The sequence below is a fragment of the Notamacropus eugenii genome, chromosome 1, assembly GCF_028372415.1.
Source record: "Notamacropus eugenii isolate mMacEug1 chromosome 1, mMacEug1.pri_v2, whole genome shotgun sequence".
NCBI lineage: Eukaryota > Metazoa > Chordata > Mammalia > Diprotodontia > Macropodidae > Notamacropus > Notamacropus eugenii.
This window is the reverse complement of record NC_092872.1, coordinates 587,854,371-587,867,741: the sequence shown is the minus strand read 5'-3', so window position 1 is coordinate 587,867,741 and position 13,371 is coordinate 587,854,371. Positions and strand designations below refer to the sequence as shown.

The following is a 13,371-nucleotide window of genomic DNA, read 5'->3' as shown; positions in this document are numbered from 1 at the left end:
TATTTATGGGCCAAAGACCTATGATGCATCTCAGCTACTCAGTGCTGATGGAGCAACATTGATTAGTGATGAGGACATGATCCTGGAGAAATGGACTGAACACTTCCATAGTATTCTCAACAGAGCACCATCAATCAATGCTGAATCCATTGACCATATACTTGAGGTTGAAGTCAATCCCTCTTGAGCCAAGTTTCCAACTGAAGAGGAGGTTTTGAATGTCATTAGGGTCCTTCCATGTGGACAAGCTCATAGTGTTGATTCTACTGTAGCTGGGATTTTACAAGGCATAGGGTCCACTGCTCATACAAAAGGTGATTGAAATTTCCTGGGTTCTATGGCAAGAGGAGATTATACCCTAAGAGTGCAAGGATGCCTCTGTTTTCCATCTTTGTAAAAGAAAAAGAAGTAGGTTATCCTGTGACAATCACCAGGGAGAGGGGGTTTTCTCTCGTAGTTATTGCTGGCAAGATTCTTGCCAGAGTCCTTAAAAGGCTTATCTTTTACCTGGAAGATGGTCATCTACCCAAGAGCTAGTGTGACTTCAGAAAGGGTCAAGGAATGGGCAGTAGTGTTTGCTGCCTGACAGTAAACTCAGGAACAGAACAGAGGTCTGTATACAACGTTCGTTAATCTGACCGAGGCCTTTGATACTGTCAGTCTTGAGGGCTTGTGGAAGATCATGGCAAAATTTGGTTGCCCAGAGAAGTTCGTGAGTATTGTACACCAGTTTAATGACAACATGCTTGTCTGGGTTATGGATAATGGACGATGCTCTTGCACTTTCCCAGTCACCAATGGAGTGAAACAAGCCTGTGTGCTTGCTCTCATGCTTTTAACATGATGTTTTCAGCCATGTTGTCAGATGCTTTCATTGAGGATGAACACAGTGTCAAAGTCAGCCATTGCAGTGATGGTGAATTCTTCAACTTGAAAAAGCTGTAAGCCAAGACCAAAGTGGAGGTGTTAGGGCATGATTTTCTGTTTGCATATGATTGTGCAGTCATTGCAGCCTCTGAAGCTGAGACGCAACAAAGGATGGATCAGTTCTTTGCTGCCTGTGCTCATTTTGGCCTAACAACACCAAGAAAACCCAGGTGCTCCATCAGCCCCTACTGTACCATCCATATGTGGAAATAGAGAAGATTTGAAAACTTAGCTTGGTAGTTAATGTACTTTCCAGAGAGGTATGCATTGATAATATGCATTGCCAAAACTAGCTCAATGTCTGAGAGGCTCCAAAGGAAAGTATGGAAGAGGAGGTATTAGACTGATTGCTAAACTGAAGGTCCACAGAGCTGTTGTGCTGACCTTATTGTATGCCTGGACAGTATGCCAGCGCCCTGCCAGGGAACTGAATCGCTTCCATTTGAATTGTCTTAGGCAGATTCTAAAGATCACCTGGCAAGATAAGGATAAGACGCTGAGGTCCTTACTCGAACTAAACTGCCAAGCATTCAGACTCTGCTGCATAATATGCAGCTCTCGTGGGCTGATCATGTTTGAATACAAAACATATGCTTACCAAAAAGACTATTTTGTGAAGAATTCACACAGGACAAGCATTCACATGGTGGTCAGAAGAAGTGATACAAGGACACTCTCAGGGTCTCTTAAGAACTTTGGAATTGATCGTGTGACATAGGAGATGCTGACACAGGACCACTCAGCATGGCATCCCCACTTCAGAGAAGGTGCTGTGCTCTGTGAGCAAACTAGGATTGAAATAGTACAAAAGAAACACAAGATGCACAGATTTCAAGAATCCACCCCAAATGTTCACATGGACTATTTGTGCCCAACTTGTGGTAGAACATTTCAAGCTCATTGGTCTGATCAGCCACAGTAGGACACATTGAAACCTAACTCTAGCATAATGATGTCATTTTGTTCCTTCTCAAGAACGAAGGACAGCCAACCAACCAACTAAACACAGATTAGTGAAACAGCACACATTTTTATGACCAATAAGGTTAGGTGAAAGGCTTCTAACTTTGCTTATGCACAATGGTTTTTTTTAAGAAAATTTTATTGATAACTGTTTTTATATCATTTTATCTCATTTTCATATCCATCCAGTCATTACCTACCAAGTAAAATCTATCTTATTACAATTAAAAAGAAAGAAGAAAAACAGGTCAGTAAGACAGGTCAGCACATCAGCCATGTGTAGTATGATGAGTAGTATGCTATACACATAATCTCCCACATCTGCAAAAAAGGAAGGGGGAAGGTACACATTCCTATATCCCTTCTTCAGAGTCAAGCTTAGTCGTTAAGAGTTTCACAGAATTCAGTTTTGATTCTTTGTTCTTTTAGTCAGTATCATTGTATTTCTTGTGTATGATGCTTTCCTACTTCTGTTCATGTAACCCTAACCATGTTTCTTCTTTGTTTATATTCATCATTTCTTGCAGCACAGTAACATTCCATATACCCTAATGTGTTTTTTCCCATTCCTCAATGGCACCTGCTTTCTTTACAGTACTTTGCTGTTACAGAAAGTACTGCTATCAGTATTTTAGTATGTGGTGACTGTTTTATCATTGAACTCCTTGAGGGTATACTTTGCATCTCTGGAATCTGGGTCAAAAGGTATGGAAATTTGAGTCACTTTCTTAATTTTAATTCCAAATTGCTTTCCAGAATATTTGTACCGATTCACAGCTCCATCAGCAGTATATTTCTAATATGTTTTTATAATGCAGTTTTGCTTATTAATAAGAAAGTACCTATTAGATTAATTCACTGTATACCAGAACTTAAAATAGATGTCTGAAATGTATAAGGTACAATTAAATTAGTTTGGCTACTTAGACTTGAAACTTGACAGTATAAACAGAACTGAATTCTGCAGTTGTTTCCCATTGAGATTCTGGTCTTTCAGGAAAAGTCACTGATAAGGAAATATTGCAAACACTCAGTTAAAAAGATGAAATACAGATTCAGGCAATCAATATTAGCCTAAAAGAGAGAGGAAACAGCCCTTTATGAGAGGGGAGAGACACAAAGAAAAAAGAAATTATCCTAAAAATTTAGTTAATGCAGAAATTATCAAGATATTATTGTACAGATTGCCAAGAGTTCTAAAATTTTCCTCTTGAAACAACTCTCTTAACTCTTTAAGTAAAATAAGTAAGAGTAAATGAAGATTTAAAGATCATTTTATACTTAATTTTTTTCTATTATGTGTTCCAAATGTTGTAATGGCATTTTAGCATATTCTTCTATTTACACCCCACATTAAATACACAGAAGTAATAAAGTCATTCTTCTTCAAAGACATTTTCCAACTGCCTAGTGTAAATTCAGAGAGCACACATGGTTTATTTAATTAGTAAAGATGAAATGTTTAATCGTTTAGACTCTGAGATATAACATTTATTTAGTAAAACATAAAATGGAAGTTGCAGTAAACAGATGCTGAATTAGAGAAGTATATTTTAAATCTCCTGTTATTCAGAAAATTAGGAATATAGGAGAGATTAGTAACAACAGCAAAATAGCTTGTGGTGTCAGGTCACATTTCCTAGTTCGCAGCAGAGTCCTATCTACAACAATTTGCCAGGCTTAACCCTCTTTGTTTTAAAAGCGGGGGAGGTTGTCTATGTCTGTCTGTGTCTGTGTGTACTGAAATGCTCTTTGGTTTTAAAATACAAACTTCCCCCCTCACCTGTTCTCAATGCTGTAGTAGCTTCAAAAGACTTTTTGCGTTGTTGCAGTTTGCAGACTTCTGCTTTTCTTTATGATCGTCTGTAATCAGTTTACAAATGACAAATGTTACCCTGGAGCTTTAATGATTGAGTTCTCTGCTTACAGAGGGGACATCTGTGTCCCATACTCTGTTGGAAAGAAATGTTGTCTATGTGAACTGTTTCTTCTTGCAACAGGCTGAAATGGCTTTGCTTATGATGGATGATGAAGAGGATGGCAGGAAACACTTCAATTACAACAAGATTGTAGAGCAACAGAATCTGAGCAAAAAGAAGAAGAAAAAACTCATGAAAAAGAAGGAACTGTTGGAGGATGACTTTGAGGTAACTTAAGGGACGTGCACATTAAATCGTTCTTCAGTAGGTCAGCACTACATATGTGTAGGAATACATTGTTTTTCTAAGAAAAAATTAAGACAAGGATATGTTTGTGGACCAAATCTTCAGTAGTAGAGCTCTCTTAATAATCATGTCTAAAACATCTTATGATCAAATTCAATTGTCCGTAAAACTCAATGTTACTTTTTATTGCCTTCTATATTTTTTTAATAGGACAGTGACACTGGCCCATCATTAGTAGAGGGATATTTTGATTTATTTTTCTATTAATAATAATGTTTCTGTAAGCTATCTTTAGTTTCTTCCTGAATGTATATGTGTGTGTGCACACAGGCACACAGCCTACAGCATGTATTTTTTGTTTGCTGGAGTTAGAGGGCAGTCTGTGGATGTGGAAGAGTGAGTTTCTCTTGTGAAGATTAATGACCCACTTGGGGAATTTATCCACTTATTACCTTGACCTCAGTAACATTATGTATTAACTTGTGGCTCTTACCTTTTTAATCCTTTATTCCTTTTTTACTGACACCAAACTTAATCAGAACAAAAAAAATACATTTAATGTACTTAGTTATACTCTTGAATCACACCCAGTTGAAGAAGTGTTTTAAAAGATTATAGATGCCAGGAAAAGAAAGATAATTTGTTTTAATACCTTCTCTTTATCCCTGACGTTCTGTTAGGCAGTGCAGGGGAGAAGAAAATGAGTAATTATGTGGTTCCTACTCTCAGAGAGCTTTCAGTCTGTTAGGATTTGACCCTTGACATTTGTTATTGCTCAATCATTTGGATTGATTTTATTCTTTCTGTTTGAATTTGCAGGTGGATGTTTCAGATACGCGGTTCCAAGCTATGTATACTTCCCACTTGTTCAACTTAGACCCTTCTGATCCTAATTTCAAGAAAACAAAAGCTGTAGAAAAAATCCTAGAGGAGAAAGCTCGACAGAGAGAACAAAAACAAGAAGAACTTACAAAGGCAATAAAGAGAAAAGAGAATGACTTGCAAAAGGAAACAGCAAAGAAATCCATAGATCCTGCTTTGTCAATGCTCATTAAATCTGTCAAAAACAAAACGCAGGAATTTCAAGCAAGAAAAAAACAGAAAGTCAAATAACTTATTTACTTTGGTGCATCCTAAATGCATTCTTCTAAATTGAAAGAATAAATTATTTTTAATGACTAAAGCTCTTTCCGGCATAGGAATTAAATTTTGATCCTGCTGACTGTTTTTATATTTTTCTTCATGAATAATCACAGAAGCATAGATTTAGAGATGGAATGGTTCTTAAAGGCTTTTGCAGATGAGGAAATTGAAGCCCAGAGAGGTTGTCTTACTAAGCTAGTAAGGGCAGAGCCTGGAGTCTGACCCCTTCTCTCCAAATCCAGCACACTTTCCAATGTACCATTTTGCCTACAGGTTTTGTGTCTTTATACATAAAAGTTTCTTATTCAAGTATATACAGACTTGAAATTTTTTTTCATAAAATCAAGTTGGGTACTAAGTGAGAATCAGTAAAATAGATTTTAATATATGGTTAAAGAATTTAATTTGTGAAGAATTGAAATTCTGTAGAATCTTACAATATAAACTTGTTAAGACTAATTTTATATTATTTACTGTGGCAAATCATCGACAAATCAGTCTGAACATGGTAACCTGGAAGTCTCTTAAGTTTTTTAATCTAGCCTTGAAAGGTAGTCAGGAAGACATTGTAACCTAGGAGACATAATACAGGCCTTGAAGACAGGGAGACTTGGCTTCAAATTCTGCCTCTGTGACTCACAATTAAGTCTGTTAACCTCTCTAAGCCTCAGACAACTCTCTTAAACTTATCCAGTGCATTCTAGACAGGTTGCAATCTGTAAATGGTGGTACAAGTTCCCATTGTTAGTTAATAGGCTGATGGTTTGGCCTATTGACATCTTTTAAGGTAGTAACCTAAAACCTTTCTTTGAAACCTATATATGGTGGTTATATATATTTTTATGAATTTAAATTTTTCAATAAACATTTGATATCTTTTTTTTCATTGGTTCTACTTTAAGGAAGCAAGTCAGCCAATGGTAAGGCAGTGGGTGTACATGACTTTTTGAAGAAGCTTATAGCAGAGAAGGGGAGAAATCACATGGGAAAGGAGCTAGATTGAACAGAAGCATTAAGGGGTGTCTCTTACCTTTTCTCATTTATCTGTGTTTAACGAAAACAAAAGCCTCATACCCTAAGGGGGAAAACATCTGGAAAATGAAGTCAAACAAGAATATCATAATGAAGATGTAAAGCAAGTTCATATTTCCAGTAACTATATTTGAAACGTTCTTGAAGTCTTTCTTCTCCAGTGATTTCTTTTTGCAGTAGTGGAGAAATCCTTTGTCTGACCTTCAGCTTTATGATGGAGTACTTTTAAATAGGTGAATATGCTCTTATAAAACTTAGGAAAAGTCTTCAGTTATTTGTATTTTAAATCTTTGGTCTCTTCTGTTTTAGGTCTTATCAACTAATACTTGTAAGAGTCAATATTACATTTCAGTAATATACACATAAATAAAATTGGAATGGTTAGTAGAAGCAAATACTAAATGTGTGGTTTCAGGAATGCAAAAGGAGTTTGGCTGGGTTTGTGGGTTAATAGTAAACGTGGCATATTTGGTATTAAAATTCAAGCTTGCAGATGTAGCATAATTTTGTAGTGTATGGGGATGCAAAACTCATTAGTATGGTATCAAAGAAAAGGAATTCAAAAAGCCTTTGACCAGGAAAAAAAGATGGAACATTTGAATTGTTTAGAGCTAGCTGCCAGAATTTTGGAATGCCTGAAAAGGGAATTGTTTTTATTATAAAGCAGTGACACCATTAAATTACCCAACTGTATTTACCAGTGGCTTTACCCATTTTGGCTTTACCTTTCCATCTGTCTATATTAAATCCCAACACTTGCTTAAATGCTCATCAGTGACTTTAATACATTTTATAATCAATTTAAGTTTATAATTGTTTACAATAGTTTATTCAATACATAGACATATACATGTTGCCTAATCTACAGCTGGGTAGTAGTTTGGTCTCCCCTTTCCCCCACCGTCCGCCCCAAACCTGGACAATACTGAAGAAAGAAGAAAGAAGATTCTCTCTGTTATTAAGGTCCAGAAAGGACAGGATTTTTTCCCCTTTTGAATGCAATGTGACGTTGTTCTTCCTACTGCACTTCTCTTCCCCCTTTCCTGGGTTTTAGTAATAGCCTGTAAATAGTACATCTAAGGATTTGCAAGCAACTTTATGATCCTGCCTTTGTTGCCAGTACCTGCCATTTTGTGTGCTTTGCACAAAGTAAGCACCAAAGTACTTGAATCAGTGACTGAAATAGAATAATATCACCTATATTTTACAACTGGGGATACATAATCCTTATTTAAGTTAAATGAATTAGTAACAGCTACAGTTAGTCCTCATGTTCCTTGACTTCCAGCATATAACTTCTCTTAAGATCACTGATTTGTATGCCATGGCTCTTGAATGTGTATAATCTGAAATTATTCCAAGAATTAGGGTTTCTGTACCAGATTAATAATGGTAACATTTACATAGCATTGTTAAAGGTTGCGAAAACAATTTCCAAATATTTAATTTTATCTTCACAACACACCTGCTGGTAGGTACTATTATCCCCATTTTACAGTTAAGGAAATATAAAGACTTAACAGAGGTGAAAAAATTTGCCTGTCACATAGCTAGTAAGTTTGAGTCTGGATTTGAAATTGGATTTTCCCGATTCTAGGACTAGCAAATACTTATCTACTGAGCCACCTAGCTACCTCATGATGAGAATATCTTGTTATACTGAATTCTGTAAGGCTCACAATAATGGTATTTTTAGTAAATGGCAATTAAACATGACTCCAGAGTCACATGGTTATTGATACCATTACATTAGACTGCTGTCCCTAGATCCAGGCTAGAGAGGTCCTATCCTCACTATGTCATGAGTCTTAGGAGGTGATAGACATTGCATCATTACTCCTGGTTAGAGACTTCGCTAGAGCTTTTTGATCTGGAAAACGGCATTGGTGATGGTTACCACACTTGATAAGTGATCATTTCAGTAAACTAAAGTTAGGTAACTAATTTCATGGAAGAGTCCTTTACTCTGTATCTGGTATAATAATTACAGGCTTTTCCATTTGGCATTCAAGTTAAATCACTTTAGTCATTTTAAATCATGACCAATTTTTCATGACCCTTTTTCAGTTTTCCTGGTAAAGGTACTTGATATGATTTGCCATTTCCTTCTCCAGCTCACTTTACAGATGCAGAATCTGGAACAAACAGGTTTACCCAGGGTCACACAACTAGTAAGTATCTGAGGTCAGATTTGAACTCAAGAAGAGTATTGCTAACTTCAGGCCCTGCATTTTATGCACTGTGCCACTTAACTGCCCCAATGCCCATCAAAAATCAAGGCCCAGTCCACTGATCTTGTAATATTCCATTTGATCTAAGTAGTTCTGTAATTTGGCACCTTCATCTTTTTAAGATAACTTATTTTTGTACTCTTTATTTAGTGTCTATGGTGGAGATGGTCTTCTTCCTCTTAACAATTCCCAATAATTCATTAAGGGACCACCAGCAGCCTGCCAAAAAAAAAAGACACGTGTGTAAAGTCTAAGTGTGTGTTTGATATTGTCCAAATCCTACCAGGGTATGGAGGTAGAAAACTCATGGTGTTGACTGTGTCAAGACAAATATAACAATAATTTACATTGTGTTTATGGTGTGTTGTGGGAAATGCTATATTTTAAATTGTGGGGGTTTTTTTTTAATGAAAATTGAAATTAAGTCATTTTATCACATCACTACACAAGTTTTTATACCTACTATGTCTTGAGTTGCTTGAACTTCTCAATGAGTCGTGAATTTAATTAGCAATATCTTCTTGCTGAGGCCAACTGATGATCTGTCATACTTCAGAAAGTTCAACTTAATGTGAATATGAAATAGTAACTAAACTCACTTAAAATTTTTATTTTATTTTGGACAAAATTTTTGAACATAAACAGTTACCTAGAACCTTTCTTCCACATCTACTCTTTCAAGGTTGAGTGAAGCAATTCTATTTTGCCTAAAAGATGGTTGGAAGATTAAATTATTTAACTAGCAAGAAAATTCCAAAGCAATTCTTGATCCAAATATATTTTTCCCTTTGGATCTCTTACCTAGAGTGGCTACACTGACCCAACTTTAGGGTTCCTCTGGAGAAAATTTTAGTAGTTTACCATCTAAGCCCTTTCAAAAAAATTTCTGAATTGAGGGAATTTCAGCTTCGTAACCTAAACCTACAGGTTTTTTAAATGTATTTTCAGAGGCATAGATAATAATGATATCAGCAATGATTAAACTAGTATTTTTGTTACATAAAAATGAAAGGAACTTCAAAGTCAACTCCTCCTACGTAAAATGGCATCAAGAAATTTCTTGTGGTAGGTTGGGCTATAATTTGATACTAACATTCCCCATCCTCCAGGTGTAAGTTTAATTCTGATTACTGTTAAGATACGGTAGGTATATATTTTTTCCTTAGACTACGTCTAACCGTGAAGGCATAACATTTAAAAGTTTTATTAGTGAAGAGGCAGCAAGTGTACCTAAAATAACCTTCTGAATTGCACACAATCAAAACAATATGGCTACCATTTTTAAGGACTTTTTAAAAGTTGTCCTGGATGAATGACTAAAGGTTCTCAGTGAATATTCAATTGATACGTATTTTACTGTTGGAGCTAATTACAGATCCTTGATTCAGATGATGTTGAACTCGGAGGGAATGTATACCATATAACTTAGGAAAAGTGCATTTTAAATGTAAAAGCAGATCTCTTGAGCTATATTTCTTCTGCTTTTGATAAAATATTAGTAATGATGGAAAGTTTTGTTTATCCACACTACATTTTGTTTTATTTAATTCCTTTCTAATCTCAGTCACAAGAGTCCAAAGAAAAATGGCATGGTTTCTTCCTTTTTTTGTTTGTTTTTGTACCAGACCTAATTTACAGCTTTAGAAAACAGAAGAAACAAGTTCAAGAAATTTGTAAAACTGATATTTGTAAAACTGGATTTTCTGACACTTTCCATGGTCATCTCCCTTGAACAAAGGCAACATGGTACAATAGAGAACCAATCTGGAAGACCTAAATTAAGGTCCTTTCACTGACATGACTGTGTGACTATGGGTAATCTTGTAGTGACTCCAGATAGCTCTATAAGATTAGAAGTTACACTGAATGATAATTATAATTTATAATTATAAATGATAAAACAGGCTTAAGAAAAACCTGGAGGGACATGAAATGATGCAGAGTGAAGTAAGAAACGAAAGAAAAATGTATACAATAACAAAGACATTTCAAAGACAATCCTGATCAATGCAATTGCAACCGTGATCAGAAAGAACCAATAATGAAGGCAGCAAAATAATACAGCAGATAGAGCACTGAGCCTGGAGTTAGAAGATCCAAGTTCAAATCCCACTGCAGACATTTACAAGATATGTATCCTTGAGCAAGTAAATGAACTCCTGTGTCCCTCAGTTTCCTCAACTATAAAAGATAATAACAGTACCTACCTTCCAGAGTTGTGAGGATCAAATGAGATAATCTGTAAAGTGCTTAGCACAGTGACTAGCAATAGCACTTTACAGATACAGTAGATAAAGATAGAGCACTTTACAGTACAGTAGGTACTGTATAAATGCATATTCTTTTATACTCCTCTCCTTCATGAAACATACTACTCCCCTTCTAACAGATGATGGAATCAGAATGAGACATAGTTTTTGGACATGACTAATGTGAAAATGTTGTGCTTAACTATGCAAATTTATTATAAAGAGTTTGAAGGAGGAAGAGAAAGATATTTGGTTGGGTTTTTTTTAATTTTTTAAAATATTAGAAGTTGCTGAAAAGTTATTGATCTGCATGATTGGAGGGAGTTTCTATACTAAGAATTCTCCACACCAATGAAATCACAAGTCTGGGCCAAATTTTCATTTGGGATGATTGACATAGATTGACATAGAACCCAGGTGGGTTTGCTTTTAAATGAGGTTTTTAACAGCTGGGAAAACAATAAACTTGCTATTTTTGATATGTTTTGATCGCCATTAAAACATTTTAAATTGTCCCATATAACTATAATTATTCACAACTCACACATATATATAAAACTGGTGATAGCTTTAACATAAATTCTCAGTGTCAGAAGAGCTCTCAGATATTCTAGTCCCATGGGCAGTAGAAGAAAAATCCCCTCTAGAACATTGCTGACAAGAGGTCATCTAGCCTTTACCTGAAGGCCTCCACTGAGGGGGAACCTTCTATCTCCTGAAGCATCCCATTTCCCTTTTTGGATATCTTCAGTAGTAAGAAGGGGAGGGGGGTGCGGGTTAGGGGGGTTGTTCCTTGATATCAGGCTGAAATCCAGTAACTTCTGCTCATTGTTGCTGGTTCTACCTCTAAGACCAAGCAGGAGATATTTAGTTCCTTTTCCATATCCCTCCTTTGCCTTCCTTTCTCTAGACTAAAACTTCCCAATTCGTTCTTTCTACCTATCTAAAAGCATAACAGTGGTATGGCATTCATCACAGACCATAAGGCTTCTAGTGAGTAACTGTTCTTTTTCAGTGACCTTACAGGCACACTGAATTACCCTCAGTGACTCATAGCCTGAGAGGAGCTGCTCTCTTCTTGGTCCCTTAGCCAGAGTGGTAAACAAGATTCTGAAGGTCAAGCTTCTGTAATGGTAGTTTAGCTTTTAAAATAGTTGGCAGCACTGAGACAGTGTGTGTCTGTGTTTAAGCCAGAATTGTTTGAATTCCTATCCTAGCTCTCCCTTGATGAGACGAGACAATACTGCTCTGTTGTGCCTACCATCAAATCATGCTAATTTGGTAGAGAACTGTGAGTTGTAGTTGAAAAAGCAGGGGCAGTTACATGACATTATAACTGTAGAAGATTCAAATAAGCCCCTAAGACTGTTGAGGGAAAATGAGACAAATCGTACTGTTTGTGCAGTTCTGAGATGCTTGAAGCGCCCCAGTGCTTTCCTACAAATTTAGGCACATTATTAGGAGTGATTACTGAAAGTATAAGTCAGACATTCAGTGATCTAAGATTACAGGTTGAAACCACAAGAGGTTTTGATTTATGTAATTGTCGAGAGAGATCAGACAGGCAAAGATGAACAGCCCCACATGATTCCTATTACTCCTGCCTTCCAAAATTAAATTTATTGCTTCCAATTAATAGAGACAGTTGGCTTTTGTTCCCCTTTTATATTTCTGTGGCATCCAAAAATAACATCTCTAAGTCATATTGACACATACTTTAAATAACCAGTGCTGCTAAAGAACAAAATGACAAACTAGAGCATTGACCTTTAGAATAGCCTGGTAACATCTAGCAAGGACTGACAACTTTGCAAAAGTAGTAGACTGAAATCCTAACCTTTGATGCTTCTTGACCTGCTAATCATCTTTGACACATATTCTAGATTATCTCTCCCTATAGCTGTCTAATCTATCAAAAGTGTCAAGGCATCTTCATTGTTAGGTCATTTCATAATTATGCGCTATACCTAATCAAAGACTTCAACCTTTATAACAAGATCACTTTAAAAAGGCACCTCAAGCACTAGCTCTTAGGACTGAGAGATTTTTATTTGTTTTGATTTTAGATCATGAATAATTAAGAGATGACAATCTTTGGGCATATGAAAGTATAAACTTTTTCTTAGACACAAGAATATTCTGCTTTAGGAGACTGATACTCTTAATTCTTGTAGTTTTGCCAAAAAGGTCTAATGATTTCTGGAAAAATACTTTCTCAAGTGGAATTATTTTCTCTTTACCAATATGTCTTGAGGGCTAAATGGCTTTGAATTATGGAATACTACTATCTCTGAAGAATAAAAATTTAGTGTCATACAAAGGGCAATGGAGGAACACATGGTAAATGTGAGCAAGCTGTAATACATTACAAACAAGGAATTATGTGGGAAAAAATGAAATAAAAGATCAGAGAAAGGTAGGACCACAAGAGATGGGCCAGTCATAAAGGATAAATGACAGTCTGCATACTCCTTTGATATCCTTGCAATGAAATGAAGTCAAGAAGGTCCCAAGCTTATTGGATAGAATTTCTGCAGCAGTCTTATGGGAAAACATGGACCAATGTTGCATGATACATGTTCAGTCCTGGATGAATTGCAATCTGCCTCACTGTAAGGATACATCACATTACTGTATCTGTCTCCAGTGCCTGACATGTAA

General features: G+C 36.1%; 1 protein-coding gene across 2 annotated transcripts in view; it reads left to right on the top strand.

Moving 5' to 3' along the window:
* ESF1 (ESF1 nucleolar pre-rRNA processing protein homolog) overlaps window positions 1-6,632 on the top strand; it is a 94,228-nt gene extending 87,596 nt beyond the window's left edge. The window contains exons 13-14 of one of the 2 annotated variants that reach the window (XR_011972547.1): window positions 2,418-2,595; window positions 3,891-3,979. Coding sequence is in view for 1 of the 2 variants with exons in the window: in XM_072634479.1 (XP_072490580.1) it covers window positions 3,891-4,037; window positions 4,875-5,168 (441 nt within the window). In the remaining variant the exon portion in view is untranslated. Of the gene's footprint in view, window positions 1-2,417; window positions 2,596-3,890; window positions 4,038-4,874 lie in introns of those variants that run through there. The other variant, XM_072634479.1, reaches the window with a different exon arrangement.
* The last annotated feature ends 6,739 nt before the right edge of the window (window positions 6,633-13,371 follow it).